This window comes from Neurospora crassa, linkage group VI, assembly GCF_000182925.2.
Source record: "Neurospora crassa OR74A linkage group VI, whole genome shotgun sequence".
Classification (NCBI taxonomy): domain Eukaryota; kingdom Fungi; phylum Ascomycota; class Sordariomycetes; order Sordariales; family Sordariaceae; genus Neurospora; species Neurospora crassa.
In genome coordinates this window covers 384,555-410,036 of record NC_026506.1, presented here as the reverse complement: position 1 = coordinate 410,036, position 25,482 = coordinate 384,555, and the positions used below count along the sequence as shown (strand labels likewise).

At 47.3% G+C, this 25,482-nt stretch overlaps 6 protein-coding genes across 6 annotated transcripts; 3 read left to right on the top strand and 3 right to left on the bottom strand.

The window, feature by feature from the left end:
* Window positions 1-66: 66 nt before the first annotated feature.
* On the bottom strand, window positions 67-1,629 carry NCU12075 (hypothetical protein; the record flags this gene model as incomplete). Its single annotated transcript, XM_011396734.1, has 3 exons — window positions 67-214; window positions 317-1,023; window positions 1,084-1,629. 3 exons carry the CDS (start codon window positions 1,627-1,629, stop codon window positions 67-69), a joined length of 1,401 nt encoding a protein of 466 aa, XP_011395036.1.
* A 39-nt stretch (window positions 1,630-1,668) lies between these two features.
* NCU17064 (5-nitroimidazole antibiotic resistance protein) lies at window positions 1,669-3,393 on the bottom strand. Its single transcript, XM_011396775.1, has 3 exons — window positions 2,927-3,393; window positions 2,684-2,858; window positions 1,669-2,579 (listed from the first exon to the last, which is right to left on the bottom strand). The coding sequence occupies exons 1-3, from the start codon at window positions 2,991-2,993 to the stop codon at window positions 2,000-2,002; spliced, it is 822 nt and encodes a 273-aa protein (XP_011395077.1). The 5' UTR covers window positions 2,994-3,393; the 3' UTR covers window positions 1,669-1,999.
* Window positions 3,394-5,417: 2,024 nt separating this feature from the next.
* Window positions 5,418-12,010, top strand: NCU04692 (hypothetical protein). The gene is made up of 2 exons (XM_955037.3): window positions 5,418-5,924; window positions 5,974-12,010. Exons 1-2 carry the CDS (start codon window positions 5,705-5,707, stop codon window positions 11,598-11,600), a joined length of 5,847 nt encoding a protein of 1,948 aa, XP_960130.3. The 5' UTR covers window positions 5,418-5,704; the 3' UTR covers window positions 11,601-12,010.
* Window positions 12,011-12,090: 80 nt separating this feature from the next.
* On the bottom strand, window positions 12,091-13,979 carry NCU04691 (alpha-1,3-glucanase; the record flags this gene model as incomplete). Its single annotated transcript, XM_955036.3, has 5 exons — window positions 12,091-12,321; window positions 12,390-12,678; window positions 12,756-12,941; window positions 13,026-13,218; window positions 13,280-13,979. The coding sequence occupies 5 exons, from the start codon at window positions 13,977-13,979 to the stop codon at window positions 12,091-12,093; spliced, it is 1,599 nt and encodes a 532-aa protein (XP_960129.3).
* Window positions 13,980-15,183: 1,204 nt separating this feature from the next.
* Window positions 15,184-16,160, top strand: NCU04690 (hypothetical protein). The gene is made up of 2 exons (XM_955035.3): window positions 15,184-15,614; window positions 15,691-16,160. The coding sequence occupies exons 1-2, from the start codon at window positions 15,233-15,235 to the stop codon at window positions 15,969-15,971; spliced, it is 663 nt and encodes a 220-aa protein (XP_960128.3). The 5' UTR covers window positions 15,184-15,232; the 3' UTR covers window positions 15,972-16,160.
* Window positions 16,161-17,737: 1,577 nt separating this feature from the next.
* Window positions 17,738-18,433, top strand: NCU04689 (hypothetical protein; the record flags this gene model as incomplete). The annotated part of the gene is made up of 1 exon (XM_955034.1): window positions 17,738-18,433. One exon carries the CDS (start codon window positions 17,738-17,740, stop codon window positions 18,431-18,433), a length of 696 nt encoding a protein of 231 aa, XP_960127.1.
* Window positions 18,434-25,482: the final 7,049 nt, after the last annotated feature.

The window sequence follows — 25,482 nt, the reverse complement described above, 5'->3', positions numbered from 1 at the left end:
ACGCAACCTTGCGAACTGAACTCCCCGCCTACCCATCACCAATCCACTCGCCAACCAGTGTCCCAATCAAATCTCATCCTGCGCGAAGCCATGATCATACGCCTCCTGGAACCTGGGTGCCAGATAAACCGTCGTGTACGGCCCCGTCCGATCCGAATAGGAGAATGACACCCAAGTATGTGTCCCCGGAGCCTGCTTGAAATCCACATGCGGACTGTTTTCCTGATTAGCAACCACTTTTCTCATCTCCAAATCTCTCTCACCTTCCACATTCCATGCAGCTCAATCTGAAGAAAACGGGGCAAGTAGTACTCACAAAGCCTCCCTAATCGCCTCCCCATACCCCCCCTTCCCCAACTCTCCCCATCCAAACCCCCTCCACACCTCTTCCAAGCCCTCAATTACCGCTTGCTCCGTCTCAAAAATCTGCATCAGCGGCACATACACCTTCACCTCCGGCTCCTCCCTCCCCGGACGCATCTCATAGCTGGTGAACCCCTTCCAGTAGCTATTACTCTTACTCTCATACCGACAGGGCTTGCTCATGTTTTCCGTTGCGTCATTTATCGGTGATCTGTCCCCGCGCAAGAGGTGGTAGATGCCCCTCAGAATTCCCACGCCACGCATCGCTTCGGGGGAGGTCAAGCGGCCACCGAGTGTGATCGCGTCGCGCATCACGCAAAAGGCGTTGCTGGGTATGAGGGTGTAAAGTTTCACTCGCGCGCCTTGGTCGGGAGAGACGGCGTCGATGCCGATGCAGTTGGGCATCATCACCGCCTTTCTGGAAGCGACGTAGTCTTCAACTAGATCAATAGCGGGTTTCAATTCCTCGGCCTTTGTCCGGATGGCTCTCAGCGCGGAAAAGAGAACTTGATGAGGGGACAACCCCGTCACCATACTTTTCGGCCCTGCAAAAAAGTAGGGTTTCAACACCCTCTTCTCGCCTACGCATCCGATGGCGATGGCTGCGTGCTCTGGCGGTAGTTGACTACCTCTAGAGACAATCTTCGACTGGAATACCACCTGTTCCGACGGAGTCAGGTACATGTGCTCTTTAACCTCGTCATACCACGTGAGATCAACCTTTGTCTCCCCCTTTCCATGACACTCCCTGGCAAGTAAGGGGAATAACCGCTTATACTCCTCTTGATTCGTCGGGTCTTTTTTGATGCTTCCAGTGGCAGGTATTGGGTCGAAACTGAACCTCAGTGTCCCTGCCACCGAGGATGACGACGGAGACCCGGCGGGGGCAGAGCAAAAGTTCCAGGTTGCTCGGTAGGGAGAGCCTTCGTAGTTGAGAGGGGAACGGAGGCGGTAGGAAGAAGAGGGACGCGGACCGAGGTTGGGGATGACGTTGTTGCGGAACCAAGAGATGTGGAGGGATTGTTGGGAAGGGGTGTAGGAGTGGGAGTGGCGGAGGATGGAGGTAAGGGAGGGAGCGCAGGCTGTCCACCAGTAGTGGTGGTTTGGGTTGTTGTCGTCATATTGGGAAATCGGAGGATCGCTGGTGGATGAGTTATGACGGGCCTGGATCGGGATTTGGACTCTTGGTGGTGATCGGGTTGATAGGCATGTTGGTCTTGTCAGGGGGCTGATGCGGATGATGCCGTGAGAAGTGGTCTGTCTCATGTTCGGGATCCTCGGGTCAACGAAGGGAAAAATGAAGTGGGATGAAACGTGCCTGTATTATGGATGATATATTGGGTAAGTAGAAAAAGAGATTTACAATATACGCCAAGAAGCGATTGTGAGATGAATGGGAAAAGGTTGAGTCGACGTTAAAATAACCACGTGGACCCGGTTCCAGTCCCGCTCCGGTGCATGGCCTGACCAGGGTGTATCCCCACCTACGTGAACGAAGATCGGCCACCATCAAGCGAAAGTGTCAATGCCGTATGCTGATGATGGCAGTTTGTCTTCTCCTTTTCAAAAAGGAAAATATGCAATATCATTCATAAACCATCATCACCAACCTACCTCTGTTTGCTCCTCTTTCTCCCTACTTATCACCCTCCCCCTTCTTCCCCTTTCCCCCCTCCTTCACGGCCTCATACGCCTCCCTCCTCCGTTCCTCATTCCCCTCCACCCTCCAACTCTCCAAATACCCCGGCACCTCCTCCGCCTGATTATACCCTCCCGCCACCGGCTCTCCAAACTGCATCCAAGCAGGCACCACGCCCACCCACGTCTTCTCCCTTATTTCCTGGTTATTCATATCCCCCCGCTCATCATGCGGTTCTCCACTTCTAATCTTTGCACTGCCCGCCTTGATTTTGACCCTCAAGATACTCGTGCTCTGCATCTCGGCGTTATTCGGCGGGGTGCGCGTGTTTTGGTACCGAGACGGAACGACGCTGTTGGTCACTAGTTCCATTGCCCAGAGCTTTTCGGCCGGGTCGGTCACGGGGACGGCAAACCCAAACAGAATGGCGGAGCGGTAGTTGTACGAGTGCGAGTTGGGAGTGAGGGAGAGGACGTAGCCGTCTAGGAGGGTGGCGGTTATGGTTAGGGGTGTTCCTTCCTCTGAGGAAGAGGAGGAGGAGGAGCGGGAGAGGGACATGAGGCGGGAGGAGACGTAGCTGTGGTGGGTTAGTGAGAGGTGGGAGGTGAGGGGAAAGGAGGTGGTAATAAGAGGGAGGGGGAGGAGAGGGGGAGGGAAATAAAAGGGAGGAAGGGGACAAACCCGTGGAGATACAAGTCGAGAACGTCGCCTAGGTCGGCGGAAGGACGCGAAAAGGAACCCATTTGGCCGATCATGGGGAGGACGGCGGGGAAGGGGGAGGTGGAGTCTTGGAAGGCGACATTGAGGAAGGGGGAGGAGTTGATGATGCCGTGGATGGTTTCGAGAGAGTAGCGGGCTGGGTTGGGAAATCAGTTAGCGATCAAGTGGGTGAGGATACCTGGGGGTTAAAGCGGTGTTACTTACCTCTGTCGTTGAGTCGCTTGACCGTGCTGTACGGCTGTTTGGGGTATTCCAGTTCGCGAGAAGGCATCTTGACGGGTGGAGAGATGAGGACTGTAGTGTTGACGTGTCACGATGAGGGCATGTTATAGCGAAACAACAGTTTGTTTATGTATCTGTCTTGCATCAATTGTTGAAAGGCTCTGTACTATGTATGACCCATGCATCCGTGACTCACGGTACATGGTCTCTGTGAGTCCGACCATGAGAAGGAAGGCATAAGAACATCAGCAACCCAATATGGAAAGTGATAATGAGCAACGGAGCGGGGAGATGAGGAGTAGCTAGTAAGTACTAGTAGCGTCAGCGAACCGGGCACGCCATCTCGGATGCGGCCCGATGCTAGGTCCGGCTTGGATCGGCTTCCGGGACATGGATGGATTCAGTTGGATCGACAATGACGACAATGGGGGTACCCCGAATACGCCCTTCAGATGACATTCATTGTGCACTATCAATTTGATGCCAATGACTAGAAAACAGTCGTCAGACTATCATCTCATCCATTGGTAATGGTAACACCCTTTTGGCGTATACCAACCGTACGTGTGCTTCCCAACCGGGAGACCGTCCTTGTTGATGATACAGCTTCAATTTGGACTTCCAGCACCCATGCTCGAGGCCAAGACATGGTTGAGGAAACGGATAACCCGACATTCAGGATGGAAGGACTAGCGTGTTTGGGGTGTTGCGCCAAAATGGGTCGTTTCTTTCGACGAGGCGAGCTATATCAGAGTCCCTTATATTTACATGATGTGGCGCGGTTGGGTGGTGGACAGAGAGGGAAAGGAAATGGAGGAGCTGGAGAAGGGCGAAGTTGAACAATGACCCACCTAGGCACCTAGGACAAGCCAGACGAAAGAGGGGCCCGGGCTCCCCCACAGCGCACAGAGGCTGACCCCACCATGTTACCCCACCAAGCAGAAAAGGCTTTGCCTTGATTGGCCAGTGCACACTTCCCCTTGAAGTTGTCCCGTCCCTTTTGCAAAGTCACTTTAACTTTGTCTCGTCAACTTCCACATCCACTTCCACTTTGTCATCTCGTGTCCCGCCCTCGTTCAACGTTGTCGCGACTGGAGCTCAACGTCGTCCTATCGTCACCACACTCGAATAACGAGAACAAGTTGTCCGGGCGCTTCCATCACAGCGCCCATCTCTCGGATCTTGCCGAGCTCAATTGATCCAAACTACGTCCCGGCCTCGGATCGCGACACTATCTCCCCTGCGGCGGAAAATTGAAAATGTCCCGACAGTAGCATCTCAGATGGATACAAACAATGTCCCGGAAATGCTGCCGAGATGGCGACCGTGCTATACCCCGACGACCTAAGACCCGCGAACCGTTGGGAGTTCACGGTGCTCTTGCGGGCGAAATCTTGGACCACCCCCCCGCAGTCATTGCTCCAACCTTACCGCCACTGCCACCACCATCAAGGAAAAGCACGATCCATTGTTTCCAAAAATGCTCGCGAGTCCCGTTTCCTTTCTGAATGAAAGAAAATCCAGTCCCGGCGGCTCAGATCCAGAACCCCTTCCTTGCAAGTGCCAGAGCGTAATGGAACGTCTTGGGTTTCGGCTGAAACACCGCCAAGGGGTAATCCAGGAGGCGTTACCACCATTACCACAGCTCTGATATCATCAGCCTCGTCTCCCCCAGCCAATCACCCCCCAGGCCTTGTTCCAGCATAAAGATCATTACGCCACTCCTGGTGCATTCCCCTGGGACGGCTCGTGTTTGAGCCTGTGCTCCCGTGAGTGATCCCCGGCCGAGGAACTCGTGATGCTGGGATCCCGGGGTTGGGGCCGATACTAGACATACTACATCCGAGTCCATGTCGATAGCAGCCAGCCTGTCCTTGGCAGCTGCCCCAACACCGGTTCGTTGGTCGTCCGTCTGACACACAGACACAATCAAAGAAAACTGTTTTGCTCTCCTTTCTCTCTCTCCTTTTCCTCTCTCACCTTGGACTGGCGTTTGGCAACTCTGCACATGGCTTGAATCCCCCCAAGCATGTCATTGCCGCTATTCACAACTTAATCTTCACACACACACAGACGCAAGGCACGTCGACATGATACATTCTTTTTGACTAATTCTTTTCCATCAAGCGTGTTCTTCTTTTTTTGGTTGTGATACCCCCATTGACTGGGGTTCCCTTCTCTCCGCCCGTTGAATATTCCATCTTGCCAACTGACCATATCCACTCTTGTTCACCACCATGGCCGTCAAAGGTGCCACCGAGGCCCTCATTGCGGCTTTCACTTTGTCAGTTCATCCATGGTCAGTAAACAATAACATGTCAAAGCTAATATGTCAACAGCGGTCTTGTGTTGTACGCCGCAACCGCGGCTCTCGCTCTCTACGCAAAGGGTCATGGCATCGCGATACTCCGGGACGGCCAGAGGCTGGTCCTCGTCGGTTTTCTATCCACCGCTGCCCTGTGGGCACTTAGCGATTTTATTTCTATTCTTCTCCAAGTCGACACCTCGTCGACATCTTGCCAGGTCGGCATAATATTCGCTACCGTCTTCGACCAACTTGCCCGTTTCTCCATCGAACAATACCTTCACTGGGCGCAAAACACGGGGGAGAAGGTATCCGCGGTGCAGATCGTCTCCCAACTCTTAATACTCAGTCGACTCGTTATTGGAGTAGTGTTTGTTGGATTCAGTCGACCTCAAACCGATTCTTTCTGCGTCGCTGCCTCTTCCAAACTTTCCGTTTCGATCATCGTTATCTCCATGGATGCCGCCATTCTTCTTTGTCTCATCTCACGCGCCTTGACCCAGAACACTCAGCTCAATACCGAATCTCAGGACGCCAGGCGGAAGGCACTGTTTTGGGTCATGGCTGGTCTGGCTATTTGGATCGCGACCAGCGTAACCTTGCACCTTGGTTTCCGTTATGTTGCCCTGGCGGTCAGAACTGCTCTGCCTGCCATTGGCCTGACCATTTTAATCAGTAAGTGTCATTGTTGTGGTAATTGATCTCACTGGCTGACTAGGTACAGCCATTCTTACTCTCTGCTCTGGTAGCCTCGGGTCGGCTAGCATATTGCGATCCAAATCTCCTGAAGCGCTCTCTCCTCGCCGTGTCGAAATCAGCCGCGATATTTCCACGTCCAATGCCTACTTTCCCAGCGGTAACTATCAAGATGTCAAGGACGCTGCCATTAGGTCCGAGACAGCATTCATCAACCCTAGGGAGGCACCATCGACAAACAGCCAACCTACTCAGGGACTCCCGACTATCTCACTGCCCATCACTGGAGTGGTTGGCATGGGCGGAGTTCCTATTGAAGGACAGCTGTTTCCGCCTATCCGAGCAAATACCGCCCCGACGATCGCAAGAACCAGGTCGGTTAAGGCTGCTGTTGGTCTTCATAAAAAGGGGGCTTCGGCAGGTGGGAGGTTACAGATCAGCAATCCCGTTCTCCAGAACACCGGGAACAGCCCGCTCGATAAGATTCCCACCGTGGATTTGCAGGAAGCGATGAGGGCAGAGCGGGAGCGAAGGGAGAAGTTGCTCAGGCAAACGAGCCAGGCCAAAAGGGAGATGAATACGCAGCCGTCGGTAATGGATCCCAGGGAGCAGATCAACAGAGGTGCGAGCTTGAAGAGAAAGGAGGTTGGGTCACCAATTTTGTCCGACTCTTCTCTTCGTCCGGAAAATATGGGGAAGACTTCTTCGACAGAACTGTCGCCAGGAATGAGTGGAATCAGACAACGATCGCCGCGCCAGTCGCCAGAACCATCAGAGGCCTCGAGACAGTCCACTTCCCCATCTCGATCCGTGTCCCCTCCCAAGGAGGACTTCGAACAAGCACTACCGAATCTCGATATCCGTCCTTCGAGACAATTGCCTCCCTCGCCTCCCACGCCGCCACAGGAAAGGCCCTTGACCATGCTTCAAAGGCGACCCACTACTGGCTTGCCATCAAACCCCAAAGCTCGAGCGTTGAAGCTCGAACAGGATGCACCCGGCGCAGAACGTCAGCAGACTGTTCTTTTCCTCAACAATGTCATCTTTGACGACCCCGCCTTTGCACATGACATTCTGCTGGGTTCTGATGATATGACCGTCAACAAACCTCGATCTCCCGGGACCCCTGAATCGGTCGTGCACCGCCCTCGGCCCATTCCGAGAAAGGTGGCTGATCCTAATCCTTTTGCCATTCCGGGTGCCGGGCATAGGAGGAGCAAATCTAGCGGCTCGTTGATGAAGAAGTCCATATATATGTCCGAAGATGTGCCGCTGCCCCTCGCACCTCTGAAGAGTGCAGGTGCAGGGACTCGCCCGCAGCCGAATCGGACGAGGAGCATGACGGTCACCGAGAAAATTGAGCGCATGTACCCTGGTGAGATGCAAAGTAAAATGCCACCAGTTCCAGAGGTTCCTGCTGTTGCCAGTTCCTACCTTCAATCTCCCTCTTCCGTGGATTCCGACGAGGTGCGACAACTCAGCCAATCAAGGAAAAATTCCACGGCCAAGACCGCGAGTAGTACTACCGTCGTCGAGGAACCGACAAGGGCTACCGAAAGCAAGTACGAGACAGATACAGCGGCGAAGCGGGCATCATCCCCAGTTATTCCTGTTAACCCACCACAAGAGTTGATGAATGATGAGGGTTTGTTATCACCAGAGGCCGATACACCCTTGAGCTCCGTCCGCTATACTCAAGTCAGTGTTGGCCTTGCTGTAGCTCAACCTATGCCTCGGCCGGTGGTAAATCCCGTGCTTGAGGAGAGCGAAACCAGGATTCAACCTGAGGAAGAACAGAAGCGCCCAGAAATCAATACTGCGGTCGAGAACAAACCTGCACCTAAGCAAAGCTCTCCAGTGCAAGCCTGGCGGGTCGGTGACAAGTGTCCCGTGTTCTCTGACAGAAAGTCAAGAATCAGGATGCCACCTCCTTCGCCTCTGCCGTTGAACGGTCCACGCAGGAACAAGGTCATGGTTCAAGCCGAGCCTTCGCCCCTTGAGTCCCCAGAACACGCCTTCCGCCAAATTCAGGAACAGCTTAAAAAGTTCGAAGAGCCCGTGACCGAGGCTTATTCGAAGGACCACACTGAGCGACTCGCCTTACTTGAGGATTTGGAGAAGGAGATGGGTATCCACGAGAATCACTGGCAGGAATTGAAACATGATATGGGTCGTGATTCGTTGAGCAGCATGCAGACCAACTCTCCAGCTAACAGGAACTCAAGAACCGATTCAACTATTGGCAGCATCGTAATCGGCCGCGGCTCGACTGTTGGAGTCATGGCTGCTGAGCGCAGAGCTTCTCGTCAGACCATGTTGCGTAACAGTGGCAGCTACAATCCCAACAGGCTCTCGAGAGATGCTGTCAAATCACACATGAGCATCTGGCAGAAGCGAATGACGGAGGCGCATATCGACTATATGGAGACGGCCGCAGAGAGACTTCGTCAACCTAGCGACAACTTCTTGCCTTTGCCGATGCCTAATGTCCAGCTTGGTAGCCCCACTCCTCCTGATTCTGATGCCTCTGATGATGAAGCTTCGGTTCTGTCAGCGCAGCTGGATGCTGTATCGAATTGGCTGTCCAAGAAGGCGGTCAAGACTACGTCTCTGTGGGCTCCTGGATCGAGGCAGTCTACTGTCGCTGCAAACCTTTTATGGACGCCCGTGCCCAAGGCTTCACCTACATCCACGGTCGCGTCTCTGGAGGTTGAGACCTTTGTTCGGCCCGCAGCTCGTAAGGACCTGCCACCCCTTGAAATCACCAGCACGCAGTTGTGGTCCAAGCCAGCGGTGAATGTGAACAAGGTCCCTTCACTCTGGGCGCCTCCTGCACCTGTAGAGATTCCAGAGTCAAATGCACTGTGGGTGCACATTCCCAAGGTTGCCGAACAGTGCATGATGCCCCTACCAGAGGCCGATGCATTTGTCCGTCCTGCGACGCGGAAGGTTCTGGCTCCTCTTGAGATCACGAGCACTCAGCTGTGGGCGAAGGCTGAACCTGAAGAGAGGCCTTCACTCTGGACCCCGCCACCCAAGGCTTCAACCGACAAGACGCACCTTTTGTGGTCGCCCCCTCTCAAGGTTCTCGAGGCCCCTTCACTGGCACTTGATTTGCCCTATATATTTACCCGCCCTGCGGCTCGAAAAGATCTTTCTCCCCTCCAAATCTCTTCCAAGCACCTCTGGCGAAAACCATACACCAGCACCAAGGACACCACCGGGCTTTGGCGACCTTCCTGGGCTTCCGTCGCCCCTCCTGCTGACTTCAAGCGTCTCTCTTTGCAAGAAACTCCCCAACCCCGACCTCAAAAGGCTCCGCGACCCGTAACCCAACGACCTCCTCGTCGCAACAAGCGTGTCAGCGCTCTTCCCGACATCCTCGAAAACCCCGAGCCTCTCCCTGACAAGCGCGGCACTCTTGGTATCTTCCAGTTCCCCTGGGGTGAAAAGTCCGACACTGCGACCATCCCTCTACCGCGTCCATTCGGTCGCTCCATGCCCGGCACCATGAGCTCCGGCATCCCTCCCTTCAGGGCGTCGTACACTCCCGACTACTCGACGTCTTTCTTCGACGAATATGACGAGGAAGACCCCGAGTCCGACTACGAGCGCCAGGAAAGCGACGATGAAGATGACGACTTTGACGAAACGACTCTTTGGGAAATCGCCAGCCTCCTGAACTCGGACGCTATCCCCTCAAGGAACAGCCTCTTCCTTTCGGCCACTCCTGTTTACAACGTCGATGAGTACTACGGCGGCGGCGGCAGCAGCAGCCATCAAGAGACAACTGCCTCTGCGTCGGCTACCGACATTGACGATGATGATGACGATGCTTCCAGCGAGCACTCAATCCTGATCGGCCTCGCCGAGGATCCCCAGGGTGACAAAGAACATGTTGCTGAGCGATATGACGACCAAGGATTTTTGATGCACGACATTTTCCTCCATTCCACTCCTTCAATCCTGGCGCAGGGAGCCCAGGACGTCGTGGCTACTCGCACCGCATTGATCGATGACTCGGCGCCCGCATCGGCTCCGCCCCGAGTGGAGACTAGCGAGAACCAAACCGTGGAGCCGCGCCTGCAAATCTCGACCGGCCTATGGAGCCGCCCTGAATCATCCGAAACTAAGACTTTATCTTCACCTCACTCGGCAGCAACAAACGGTCTCTTTGTCCCGGGCCCTAAGTCGACATTCGACACCCGCACCACCGAGCAGGAGCCGGCCGCTATCAACATGCACCGCACACCCCGGACTTTGGCTGCCGAATCATGGAGGCCGTTGGACAGGCTCATGTCCGATAGCCTCTGGACGCCCGAAGCCGCAGCCGCTAAAGGCGTTAGTAGGCAGTTGTACCAACACTGGATCACTCTGAGCTTGGCCGCTAAGGCTGAGCTCGATAAGCCCGAGACTGCTCCTTTAGCCGCTCGTCTGCCTCGCCTTCAGGCTACCCCCGAAGAGTGGGAGGCCGCTCTGAAGGAGGCTATCATCGCCAGTGGTTACCCCATCAACGTCAAGTGCCGCACTGAGACCGGCCGCATCACCGCCACCCCTGCCGACTGGGCAGCTGCCCTTGAGGAGGCCATCCAGGCTTCCATCATCAAGCCTGTCGCCCCTGTCTTCAACTCGGCCGTCCGTCACCCCGTCTTTGCCGGCTCTTCCCTCATCACCACCTCTGAGTGGTTCCACCCCGCCGCCATTGGCTACACCTACGATGTCGCCCGTGTCCATCCCGTCTTCTTTGGCTCTCTCGCCATCACCTGCCCCGAAGAGTCCGTCCACCCGGCCATGTCCGCCTACGCTCACAAGAAGCTTCGTCGTCATCAGCGCTCGGGCTCGTCTGCTTCCAGGTCGCACTCCCGCAAGAACAGCCGCAGCCACTCCAGCAGCAGCGGCAAGAAGCGCAGGGAGTCTATTCTTGCTCAGATCCATGCCATCGAGGCGGAGATGGGTTTGAGTTCTGAAAAATCTGCCGTCGTGCCTAACGTTCCGGAGGTCCCGTCACTCGACGAGATCAAAGCCTCTCGCAAGGCCAAGATCCAAGCCCAGATCGAGGCTCTCGAGCAAGAGAAGCTGTTCGCTGCCCAAGTCGCCCAGGAGAGTTCCGCGACTAGGCGCCGCGGTAGCTCCAGCGTGTCTCATGCCACCACAGCCAGCGGCACCACCGTCAACTCGGAAGACGACGGTCCCGCTTCCATGGACTCCTTCCGTCCCTCCACTGCCACTAGCGTTGACTTGGAGCATGATCAGGAGGAAGAGAAGCCTGTCAACCCCGACTTCAACAAGCAAAACATCCTCTGGACTGCCCCCTCTCCCCTTCCCCAACCTACCCCCAGCCCCGTCCCCACCCTCTGGACTCCCCTCGCCTCCCCTGCTTCCTTCTCGTCGTACGAGGAAGCTTTGCCCAGCCCTAAGCTCCTTTGGCAACCCAAGCCCGGCAAACCCGAAATCATCGCTAAGACCGATGAGGATCGCGAGGCGCATGAGCGCAGGGCGATGGGACGCAAGGGTCTGTTGACGCAACAGAGGAAGACGGAGGTTTTGGAACAGTTTTCTAGTGTCAAGGGACTTTGGGAGAAGTCTGAGGTGGTGGTCAAGGCTGAGAGGGACTGGTCGGCCACGTACGTGAGTGCTGAGCTGTCATCACCTTAGTGCTGTGATGGCTGTGATGGCTGCGTGATGACTGTGGAATGATTGGCTGGCTTTGTTTGATGATTTGGTGTTGACACCGGATTTCGGTTGTGGGATTTAATGGAAAAAGGACAGGAGGAAAGCAAAATATGGCAGGGAATGGAAGGAAAGGAAAGGGAAAAGCAAGGGAATATGGTAAACAACAGGAAGGGTGTTTTAAGGAAGGGAGTATGGACTGGAATTCGCGAGTATGGGAATGTTTTCGGTCGGTTTGCGTCTTCAGACCAGTGACCAGGTGGAAGAAGGAACGAAAAGGAAGAAATACCTGTGGGTTCGGGCTCCAGTTCAGTTGATGTATCGTACCCAGGTTAAGCTACTTACCGTACGACTTCGGTGAGAAGCGCAGTAGTCAAAAGATGATATGTATGTCAGAGTCGACTGGTCCGTCTTGCTTCCGTGGCATGTTATGTATGATGTACAAATGGACGGCGAAAAGTCAAGAGACAATAAATCACTCAAGTTCCGATAGAAATCGAAAATCCAGGAAAATGGCCAACGCAGAGGCAGACAGCCATCTCTCTTCCGGAGGAAGGGCAATAACCATGATTGCAGACCCATGAGCAGAGGCCAGAGTAACTTGCATCCTCTCCAGTAATTGGGTATCCCTGGATACCTGTTTCCTTGGGTGCTGTGATGGGTTTGCCCATCTGCCGGCATTACAGGCCGAGATAGGACAGTAGCCCTATCATAGTAGAAATTAGAACATGGACCAGGCGGACGTGGCGGCTGAAGAGTTAGCTTGAGACTTACAAACTGACAGGCATAACCGCAGAGCCCACCAAAGTTATTCACGCCTATGCCGCTGACGCATGTCTGCTGTGAGAGGGGGAGTGTCGGGCTCCTAGACACGCTACCAGCCACAGGAGCAGAGCCGACCCAAGCATTGTAGAGACTGGCAAGGCATCCGCCCCCGATTGCCCGTCCATTGATTTGGGCAATCTGAGCTCCATTCCGGACCAGTGTAACAACGACATTGCCAGTGCCGCTGAACGGAACGCTGCCGTAATAGACGCCAACCCTATCGTCAGGTTTCCACGTCCTTGATATAGTTGGGTGAGCATAAACTCAGTGGCAGCCATCAGGCATCTGCGGAGCAAGATAGAGATCAGAGCATACCAACCACCTCCCGATTGAGGTACGCCACCCACAGTGACCGAGATCGAGGCTTCGGAGGTGAGCAGGGCAGAGAAGAAAATCCTGTCCTGGACAATCTCAGCGGGCGAGAACTCGATCTGAAGCTGGCTGGCAGTATTGCCCGAGGTGCCGGTGGAAACACAGGCTGCACCCGGCGATAAGCGGTACCTGGTGTCAATTTCTCTTTAGCACTAGGCTCTCAACGTCACCTCCGGTGCCCAGCATAGAGTTGGCATGTCGACGCAGACTTACCAAGCCGTCAGACCTTCCTGGGTAATGGTGGCAGTCCCGGTCTTGAAAAGGTCAATAACATAAGGCAGGAACATTCGCCACCCGTCATGCGGCATGTCCTTCGCGAAGTTGCTAGGAGCTTGGCCAATGGTGAAAGCCTCCATCGCCTTGTCGTAAAGGGGACCGATGTAGTGTGACTCGCCATAATCATTCCCTATACAACGTCAGATCGCGCCAATGTGAGGCAGAGAGGTCAGCCACCAGGGGGTTCTTACAAGAGATTATCTCGACGAATTCTGTGCTATCGATGATGCCGGGGGTCGTCTTGTTGAACGCCGCCTGTACCCAGCGATCATACCATAGACTGTCTCCTCTCCATAGCCAGTTCTTGTTGTAACCAGGAAGATTGGTGAAGAACCACGGTGATACAGGCATCATGTATGGCTTCCCGTTTAAATACTGAAGGTATGAGGCATCGGTATATGTGTCCATGTCCTGGGGACCCCAGGGCCAAGCAGCCCAATTGAACAGGCCATCGGCAACACCGCCTCCCCTCAGTAAGGCCTCTTTGGCTCCCAGTGAAGACCAGTCAGGCATGAAAAAGACATTGTACTGGGATTTCAGATCGATCCAGTCGTCGGCGGAGTCCGGGCCCTCGAACGTGGAGACAAAGTACTTGCCCTTATATATGAAGTATGCTGGGAGTGTTCTGTACTTTGTGAGCATTGTACCGACACTGTCCTTGGGCCATGCCCCATGACCAGCGTAATCGAAGGAGAAGAAGAGCTTGAAGCCCCGGTTGGCAGCTGCTTGAAAGGCCAAGGGTAGGATGGAGTCCAGGTTATCCCTATAAGCCACATTGAGGGCAAATGCATCAATGTGAGCCTGTTGGGCGAGCTGTATATCTGTTGTCCAGTCACCCAAGGTGTAGTTGGAAGCATTGTCGACCTTGTAGGGGTCAGTTCTTGCTCTCATGTACTCTCAAAGACTGATAAGTGGTAGACCTGCCATAAAATGTGCGAAGACGCTTCTGGCCGACGCTAGACCGCTGCTAGAGAGGCCAAGAGCCAGGGTCGTGAGCAGCCGTACTACCCTCATCGTAGAAGCTTGTTGTTAGGGCCCGCTGCTGGCTATCTCTTCACGAATAATAATATTTCCAACATCGCTCAGTCGGCCGACAACACCGTGACCTTTATACTCCGCCCCTGTCGTCCTACTCGGCCGTCTTGCTAGGTACCAATGAACAACCCCGTGGTCAAGAAGATGTGCCCGATCAAGCGTGCCGCCCACGCACTGTTGACCGCAAGTGACACCAAGGAGGATGCGGCCCCGTCCATGGCGACGCTATCTGGCGCGGAAAACTCCATCTCCGCTGCTGTAATGGCACATCGTCGTCAATAGGTAGTCTGGTCAGTTAGCGTCAAGAATTGCACCTAAAAGGAGGGCTGTCACAGACTTGATGGCCGACTCACGTCCGAGTCCTCGAACCAGGTAGCAATCCCATCGTTGAACACAACGGCACACGGAAGTCACTTCCTGACTAAGGAGGAAAATACAAGGGCGCATCGGCGTTGCACCAGGAATGTTACGACTATCGGATTTGAAACTATCAGGGAGTAGAGCGACGAGTACATCTCCGTCAACATCAAGTCCACCCTTCCGGGGTTTGTAGAGCCTTAAAGCATTTATATAGCGGGCCTGGCTTCTATGTTACGTTGTAGTTAGATACAGCACGCAAACCGGGAACGGCGGCAACTCACCATATGGGAGAGGGTCGAAATGGGTTAGACTCAAGCACACTCAAGGAGTCGACGATGGCGAGAGAGTTGCGTTGTTGAGGGCGGTTGAGGGGGAGAGAAGTTAGTGTCGGAAGACGGCGACGGTCCGTGGGCCGCGGTCCGTAGGCGGTTACAATTGCGACAGGAAAGACCCTGACTATCGTGCTGTGCAGACGGAAGCCTCGGTTTATTGAGCCAGAGAGGAAGGTAGGGACGAGAATGGTAACCCTGTGGTATTTATAGGGATATAATGCTACGCTACTGTGATAGATGTAGTTCTGGGTCTACCACCTCGTCTCGTTCGATTAGGTCTATAGATAAGGTATGCAAGTATGCAGACATGGCTCGCTTAATTTCAATTCGAGGCCTCTTCGCCCCCTCCAAGCTTGAACTATTTACATGCCTCCTCAATTCAGCCCTTCCTCAGCAAATGCAGAACCATGAGCCGTGATGAACTCAATGGCGATCTTATCTACATGCCTCTACTCACTTGCCGGAATTCTCCTGCTCGCCTATGGCACTAACTTCATGATGTATAACGTCTTCACGGGTTCTGCATCGCATCCTCCGAGTAGAGAAGCAATAAGTGCAGGTACTGGATCCAGGGGTTGTCCCCATGAGCCTGTCGAACGCTTCAGAGTCGGCTTCGGTCTCGGTCCCGGCGCGACGCTGTTCGGCTACCCGTCGAAGAAAGGCGGCGTCTACGTGCTAGAAGGCGTCCTGGGCGTGGAGCTTGACTTCCTGGGCCTGGACCGTTTCCACCCTACGCCACGAAAGTCATTTTCTGACCCTGCTGAAGAGGAGGCCGATGAGGATGCGTGGTGTTACAAGCGTATGTTTTCCTTATCCGTTCCCTTTATTACTCTTTCTTTTCAGCCGGGTAATGACTGACGAACCGGTGGGATCAGTACGACAACTAGGCGCAATCTGGTGGAAGGCCAGGTACGATTATGACATGATGTTGATAGGGGGGGACATCTGGAGAGGAGACGATCCCTTCGTCACGACCGGGTGGCCGGCGACGGGAGGAGTTTGGATACTGAAGACGACGAAGGGTGATGCTCGCGGGAGAGGTGTAGGTATCATACACAATGCGTATAATATGGAGGAACGGTGTAGGGCTATCGAGAAAGTCGGGGGTGTCTTTTATACTGATCCGAAGGATTGTCCTGATTTGGATTTGGATTGAGGATAGTATCTACCTACATCGACGACTGTTCTGTCTCTAGCTTAAACCAACCTCGACGCAGGAACCAAGGGATGCTACAAAAACATGAAACATTAAAACAATAGAAGCTCAGAAACTTGGCATCAGCCGGTCCCCGGAGTTAACCTTGATACGCGGGGTAACTTACAGTGTGCGTGACCTTCCCCCACCCTGTCATGATCGCCCATTATCCATTGAGTGGAACTCCGCGGGCTGTATAGTTTAGCTACCGGGGCTGTACAGCCCGTACAATCCGCGGGCTGTATGCCTTATTGGGGCTGTAGGTCTGTGCAAAGCGCTAAACTGGGGTCCGTGCACGGCCCCAGCCCACTTAGATAAGATAGAGCCACAATCAGCCATAATTCAAGCCCCAATTAGCCGCAATAAGCCACAATTGCAGCTAAAGATTCCGCCCCCTGATTTTGACTCCATCACCAAGTGTTTGTTTACAGTACCAACACACTCTTGCCGCCGCGATTCCTTTACAACGCGTACGTGAAATCAATTCAAATAATCAACTGGTATTCTTTGACTGCTAACAAACACTTGTGCAGGTTTAACCGTACATAACGACCAGTATTTCGTCGAGTTCTGGCGCGAAGATGTCGAACGCGTTTGTTGCGCATTGGTGGGAGGATGACGATGATGGAGATACCGAACCGCCTGTATCAGGAGGGCGACAGCTTGCAAGGTCCCCAGCCCACACGCCGTAGCCAGAGAACTATGAAGCGGAGCCGAATTGCAGTTGAGGCAGAGGATACGGCTGCGCTTGTGGATGCTACACTTGGCGGCGGAAAACGCAAGAAGCGGTGTCATTGAGGCAAGGATAACGGCATTCCGAGGATATTACAAGGAGGCCTACCTGGGCGTCAATTGTACAACAATACAGCGTCGGAGAACAATGTGGACTGTACGGTTTGATAGCTCTACTTAATACAATGTGTTGGAATGTTTGGATTCGGGCCGAGTGAATGACCGGTTAGGTAGTCATGTCACTCGTGTATATAAAGACTGGGAATTTCCCTCATCTGTTCGGTACCCCAATCAAGCAACAACTCTTCTCCTACATTATGCAGTTCACGCGTACAACGGTGCCTACCTTCTAACAGGTTATGAGCCCAGAAGCGCTTTTACGAAGCTAAGTGACCCTGATTGGTACCGGATAATTGCTGAATTGCATGCAGATCCATTTTTGGGGAAAGAACCTGGTTGTTTGCCCAATATTGCCTGGTTATTTGCTTAATAGCGCCTGGTTGTTTGCTCAATAGCGCCTTGTTGTTTTGCCCAATATGCCTAGAAACGACATTCTGTCGGGACTTTGTATCATTTCTCAATAAACTTGGCCAACTACCTAATTTTGGCACCAGGCTCTGACATAGACCACCCAGTTTTGATTTAACTCCACGGTCTTGACTTCTGAATGTCCATCTTTGACTTTCAACAGACATTTCCATAGCAAAGGACCAGCTTTCAACAACTATTTCAACTCTCAGCGAACAAGACCCAACCAGATGGCTCAACCAACCTCTTCCACAGCCGGCTCTTTAAGCAAGATTGCCGTCCTTGAGTCTCCAAACGACTACATCAAGTGGGAGAGGGAGATCACCGACTACCTTGCTATGAACGGATATATCGACCTTTGAGGAAGAAACAAGAGCCCACCGACTGCCATTGACGCTGACGATACCACGCTACCAGCCCGACTTGAGCTGTGGTACACCAGGCAGGAACGAGCAGTTGGGATCGTCATGAACCGTTGCGGGACCAACGCTCGAGCAGAAATTGAGGTCTTGCCCCTGGTTGATGCTGAGCCCGTCCTACGCCTAGAGGATTGTCTCCAGGCCATCAAACAGCGCTTTCTACCCAGAGGAAGCGCCATCTTTCAGCAACTGGACAGGAACTACAGCCTACTTACCCTCGACCAGTGTAAGGACGTCTCCGACTTTGCAGCTCGCCTTCGAAAAGCACGGAACGAAATCCACGAGCTGGATCAGGACTGTCGAATTGGGGAGTGTTTCTTCGTAAACAAATTCCTATCAGGACTCACTCCCAACTATTCCACCTTCTTAACAGCCTTTTACCAAACGCATAGGCTGATCCCCGAGCGCGATAACGCGGGTATTGTAACCCAGAAGGCCGTCACCTTTAATGAAGCTGTCATAGCTGCAGAAAAGGAGGAACAATCTCAGCAGCTTACCGATAAGACTATACCAGGTACTTTCGCCGCTGTACGGAACGGGCAACAGCAATACACACATTATGCTAGAACTAGGCATGAGAAGGAGAGCTGTTGGAAACTCCACCCGGAACTCCGAGTCGAATTTTACAAGACGAGAGATGAGCGCGAGAAGAAGAGGAAGAAGGTTAAGGAAGAAGACGCTACCGTAGTGGGAAAATCTGGTTCCAGACATGCGTTGTTGTTGTTGGACAATAACCACAATTAATGTTTAAAAAACAATGCATGTTGCTTACAGGGGTTAAGCGCTGTAATATAGTGTGTTCTTACCTCTAGTCTTAGAGCTGGGTCGGGTCCGAATTTCGAAATTTCCCAAAGTCTCAAAGTCTCAAAGTCCTACCTTCCTTCCCCCCCCCCCCCTTCTCGACCTTTATTAATAGAAAGAACCAGCCTCATCCTTCAGAAATAACCAAATAGCTTAGTGGCCAAGCGGTTAATGAAGTAGTTCTTCCTTTCTTGCTCGTGACTCTTGTTCGATTCCTGTTCGTGACCAACTTTTTGAAGTTATTCCGACACCCTAAAATTAAATGCCGGCCTTCTTAAAGGGCCACCAAAAGAAGGCCACTAAGGTATAGAAAGTTATACCCTATATTTTTTAAATTTCTAGGGGCTTGGGAGACAATCAATGTTTGAGAGACAATTAATGTTTGGAAAACAATTACTGTTTTCTTTACACGCATTATCTCCTAGACAAGGCTTGTTGCAACCCAGGGTTTCCCGCTTCGGTACACCCATTAGTACCTTAGCCTAGCAGCCTCCTTCTAAGATAGGAGTCGTCTCCTTTATTACCTTAGCAGGATCTACCACAACCTCCTCTACCACCACGCTGAATATCGACCTTTTGCGTGGCAACTGGCTGCTAGATACAGGATGTAACCAGCACATCTGTGGGGAGAAGGCCTTCTTTGAACAAGGATCCTTACGTCCCTATCAAGGGGAGCCTATCCAAGGCTTTAGCGGCATATCTAAGGGACAACTCTATATTAGGACTATACAAATTCCGTATTACTCCTCAACTGGAAAACCCCTCTAGCTTACGCTACGCAATACATTCTTCTACCTCTACCCATCCGCATCGTCATAGGCATATTCTAAACGACGTACGTAACCCATTTCTTAGGCACTTTAACTTAAACACAGCCGAAACGGGCGCCAATCTCATCCTTTCGGGCGAGGAGGGTCTGGCGGACTGTATTATTCTTAGGCACAAGGGCGAATCCGGTAGGAACCTTATAGCATTTGGGGATATTAGTAGGAGCGAGGTAAAGAAGTGTCTATACCTCTTTACAAATAGCGTAGGTATCTATATCGGTGTAGGGGGAGTCTTTATTAAGTCGTAGGAAGATACAACTATTACTTTAGGACAATGTAGGAGGTAGAGTAGCCTTACGGATAGATCCGGAGGTATAGGTAGTAGAGCCAGTATCACAAGCATTACTACTATATTCCTATATATAAATAAGTGCTGCACTGCAGTAGTACAACCAGCTTGCAGCTGTTTAGGTACAGTATAGTAGTTACGTGTACACGTACTGTAGTCCGTATGTTGGACCCATAGCGTGCCCTACATAATTCTCGTACGCATACAGGATTCTCTTCCTATTCTTCGCATAATAATTAAAGTTTTAGCTTAGTACTTGTTTACGCCCCGTAATACTTTATTGTACCTAACTATTATATTAACGTATAATAAGTAATTTCGGAAAGAATAAAGGTAATAAGAGACTATTATAGTAATTTAGTCTTTACGAGATTACATTTAGCCGATTAAAGTAGTCGCTAGTAATTAATTAAGGTGTATTCGATATCAGTTGATATAAAGCGAGAATTTTAATTAAGTATTATAATAATTTTAGAATTATAAGTGCGATTATTGACGTTTATTTTTATTTATTATTATTAGTAAGAATTATAATAAGATATTTAATTCCGGTAGTCAACCGCAATCCTAGTAGGATTAAGTTAATTTATATAAGGTATTCCTAATATTATTAAAAGGATTTAATTTATTTTAATATATTTATAAGGAGGAGGCTATAAGTCTCTTAGTCTCTAAGGATTTTATTAAAAAAGTTAAAGCCTCCCCCGAGGTTATAAAATTATTTTATTACTTTAATATTAAATTTAAGGACTTTAATAATAAGGTTAATACTATTATTGAGGTAAAGGATAAATTAGCGGCCGCTTTTAAGAAGGAGGTAGAAGGATTTAAAACTTGTATTATTATATTCGAAAGCTTTAAAGTTTAATAAATAGTTTAAATTAATTAGTAGTAATAGAAGTATAATAGCGTCGTTAGGGAGAATATAGTCCTATAGAAGAATATTACTTTATTATAATTAAATAACAATTCTTTATACGCTATTATTAGTTAGAAGGAACGCGACGTTATTACGGTAGAGTAGTAGTATACCGATTTATTAACAGTATCCTAGTTTTAAAATAATACCTTCGAAGAAATAAATATTAACCTTAAGGAGGTATTCGCCGAGGCTAGCTAAGCTAAAATTCTTTGTAAAGAGTTAGATTATATTAGGTAGAGGTTTAGGGATATTTAAATTGAGGTTTAATTCGGTATAGCTAAACTAATAGAATTAGCAATAGAAATAATTATTAAGAACCTTAAATTCTTTATACGGGTGGACGACGATAATAAATTGAATATTTATAATACTAAGGAAGAAGTCCTTAAAAGAGGAATAAGCGGCTTTAATTATATTAACAATAGTAGTATAGGAGGAATTACTACTAGTAGTATTAGCGCTAGTAGGTTCGGCGTTAGTAGTATAGGAAGAGCTAGCGAATTTACCAGTTAGAAGTTTAGAATAGGCGGAGGATTTAGCGGCGGAGGATTTAGTAGCGGAGGATTTGGTAATAGAGGATTTGGTAGACCCGGAGGCCCTAAAGGTCCCGGCAGTAATAATAACCCCGGTAATTATTTTATTAGCCTAAAAGAATATTACTACTTCGTCCTTACTCCGGTTACTAATATTTACGTCCGTTATTGTAATTTAATTAAAGATCCTAAGTAATTTATAAGTAAAGAGAAGGATACGTTTAAATATTATAATTAATTCGTTACTTAATTTATAATTATTTATATTCGTTAGGAAGTTAATAGCTATAATTTTATAGATAAAAAGATTAAACTTTTATATATTATAGATTATTTAGGTGGCGAAATTAGAATTACTATTATTATAAATATAAGGAAGATCCTAAATAACCCTTACTACTTAATTGCTTGGGATTAGCTTACAGAATAAGGATTTTTGGACTATTTAGTTTTTCGCTTCTAGTAGGGCGATATTGTTATTATTTCTAAGAAAGTTATAGCCCAATTGAAGTAAGGTATAGGCTCTAACAGCAAGTTTACTAACTTTACTAATTTTAAAGCTTAATTTACTATATTAGCGGATAAGTATAATTATAATATAATTACGAAGGTCCGTATATTTAAAGATAAGGTTAATAAGGATCTTTGTACTATAATATTTTACTAATATAATACCCTCGGTTGTAATAATTAGGAGGGATAAGTGAAGTTATATTATAGTTTATTTAAATTACTTAACGATGCCGCCTTTTGTAATAATAGTAGTTAGGCTAGTAGCAGCGGTAATTATAGTAGTAGAAGCGGTAATAATAGTACTAATAGATAGCGAGACCCCGAAACTATAGAGATTGACCGTATTAAAATGAATAAAATCGACCCGGAAGTTATTTAAATTTACTTTATAGTTAAATAGTATATTAAATACGGTAAATCCGGCTATTAGGTTTATAAATACCGTAGTTAAATTAATTATAAAGGTAAGTTTAAAATTATTAATAATATTAATTCTAATATTAGTAGTAATAAAAGTAATAGAAGTTCTAGTAGATAGTAAGTTAGAGTTATGGTAGATTCTATTACTTTAAAGGAGACGGCCGAGATAGTAGTCCCGGAGACTAATACTACCTAGTAGGGAAATGGCGAGCCCTTGGATTAAGATATATCCGAAGGCTTAAAAGGGATTAAAGAGTTAGGAAAGAGGAAAGTACGAATAGTATTATTAAGAATATAAGTATTTATTAGGCTCTTATTTATTAGAAAGGTAAGCCTTTATTTATAGAAAATTTAAATATTTATAGATAGAATACTACCCTCTTATTTATTTACCTTTAGTACCCCTAGCGTAATAATAAAATTAATTGTATGTTATTAATCGACTTTGGCTATATAGGGAAGGTTTTTATTAATAGGACCTTTATTGAAAAAACGTACTTTGAAATATATAAGTTCGATAAAGTAAAACCCCTATATTTAATAGACGGAGGCTTTAAAGAATAGGTTACGTACTATATAGAGATAATAATATAAATTAATTACTATAAAGAAACAATTAAATTCTTTATAGTCGACTTAGCGCTTAAATACTCTATTATTCTTGGGTAACTATAATTGTAGCTCTATAACCTAAATATTAATTAGGTAATTAATAAAATTATATAGAATAAAGGATATATAGGGAATTGTATTAATATAATAGAGGTAGTTAGAGCTATAGCAATACTAGTATCCCTAATTCTAAAGCCGGCTACTGTAGCTACACCCTTAAATAAGGAAAAGAGAGTAGTTAAAGTATTAAAACGACGAGCGGCTATTAATTTAAAGAAATATTAATTACTAGAATAGGTAATAATAAATTAATTGTTTTTATACCCAACAGAAGTACCGAAAGGGAGTTAAGCGTTAATAATAGAAGCCCCCTCGTAGCCGGTAGTAGCCAGTAAGTTCGAAGAATTATTAGGCCCTAAAAGGAAACTAAATAAGGTCCAAATAATAATAGAAATTAAGGGGGGTTATAAAGTATAAATTATAGCGAAACTAGAGCGAATTAGATATATTTACCTATATTATTTCGAGCCGGCAAATCTAAAAATAAATCCCCTCAATACGGAAGACTTCAAACTAATTAATACGGAGACCTTTATAATAATAATACGGCTGAGAGGCGTTTATATTAATTCGACTATTTAAGTTGAATTAAAGGAGCTTTAGAAGGATAAGGTACGCGTAATTATACTAACCCTTTCGGAGGACGCTTAGAAAAATATTATATAAAGTAGAGGGGAACTATATAAAAAGTATTTCGAAGACCCTAAAGTCTATAACCTTATTAATATTTATAAAGCCGAAGCTATAGGAGACTAGCTCTTAGCTGCATCCTTTAAATTAGGAGAAGTAGTTTGTACGTTCGTTAATTGAATATATAGCCCGAAGGAGGAGCTAGAACCTATAAAATAAGAATTAGTACTACTAATTGATATTAATTATATTTATAGTATTATAGAAGAAAATATATAAAAGTTTATAAATAAATTTATAAAACTAAAGTATACCCCTAAGGAAATTAGGGATTGCTTTCTAAAGGAATATAAAAATCTATTTAGAATAATTAACCCTATAAATATAAAAGTACTATTAAAATACCGCTTTTATAATTATAAAATTAAACTTATCTTAAATAATAACTTACTATACTTAAGGGCGAAACCTATATTACCCTAAGAGCTTAGGGTTATTAAATAGTAATTTAATAATAATTTTACAAAAGGATTTATACGACCTTTTATATTTAACGTAGCCTCTCTAATATTATTAATATAAAAACCGGGTAGTAGGGTAAAGATTTATATTAATTATAAGGGTATTAATAATATTTTATTTAAAAAACTAATACCCTTTACCGTTAATTAGAGAAACTTTGAATGCTATTTATAGAATAAAGTAATTTATAAAGGGAAACGTTATTATAATATTTAATAGATTACGTATAATGGAAGGCTACGAATAGTTAATGGTTTTTATTATACGATTCGGACTATACGAATTATTGGTATATCCCTTCGGATTATTAGGGGTACTAGTGTCTTTCTAGAACTTTATTAATAATATATTGTACAATATTTTAGATATTTACGCTACGGCCTACCTCGATAATATTTTAATTTTCTTAGAGATATACGAGGAATACGTTAAATACGTCTAGGAAGTGTTCTAGCGACTAATTAATACCGGCTTACAAATTAATATTGATATATACGAGTTCTATATTTAACGAACGAAGTACCTAGGCTTAATTATTACCCTGGGAAGTATTAAAATAGATTTAAATAAAATTGAAACTATTACTTACTAGGAAGTACTAATATTTAAATAATAATTATAATAATTTTTAGGCTTTACTAATTTCCACCGACGATTTATAGTTTAATTCTTTTCGATAGTTAAGCTATTGTATAAGTTAATAAAGAAGGGCGTAGATTGGCAGTAGGAAAGTAGGTATAAAGCGGTATTTATATTACTAAAAGAAGTATTTATAATAGTTCTAGTATTAAAGATTTATAATTAGGAGAAGCCTATAGTTATAGAGGTTGACGCTTCTAATTGGTTATTTGGCGGGACCCTCTCCTAACTATATAGCGACGGCCAACTATACCTAATTACTTACTTCTCTACTAAATACTTAGTAGCGGAATATAATTATAATATTTATAATAAAGAGTTGTTTGCGGTAGTAAAAGTATTGGAAGAATAAAGGCTAGAATTAGAGGGAGCTACGCAACCGTTCGAGATTATTACGGATTATAAAAATCTAAAGACCTTTAGTACTACGAAGAAGCTTATACTTAAATATATACATTGATTAGAATTCTTATTATAATTTAATTTCACTATTAAATATAGACCGGGCTCGATTAATATATAGCTAGATACCCTAAGCCGGAAGCCTAAATACATCCCTAAAGACGCTTTTAATAATAGATTCTAAGCGAGGGAGAAACCGCTAATTAACCTAAAACGTTTTAATAAATTATTTAATTCTAATAAAATTTATATAAATATTATATCGGATAAAGGGGAACTATTAGTAGTCTATATACTCGAAGGCGAGGGCGAAGGAGACGAGGCGATTTATATTAACGACCTTATAATAAAATCCTATAGTAATTCTATAATAATAGCCGAAATTATAATAGTAATTAAAGAGGGCGAATAGTAGCCGAAATATTTTAAGAAGGTCCTACGTATTCCCTTCGCAAAATATTACTTTATTAATAGTAGAGTAATGTTTAAGGATAGGGTAATAATACCATCCGATAATAATAAAATTTAGTTGGAATTGATTTATAGAACTTATATTTTAGTACTAAGCAGTTATTTAAAAAAGGATAAAACATTTAATTTAATAAACTATACGTACTAGTAGC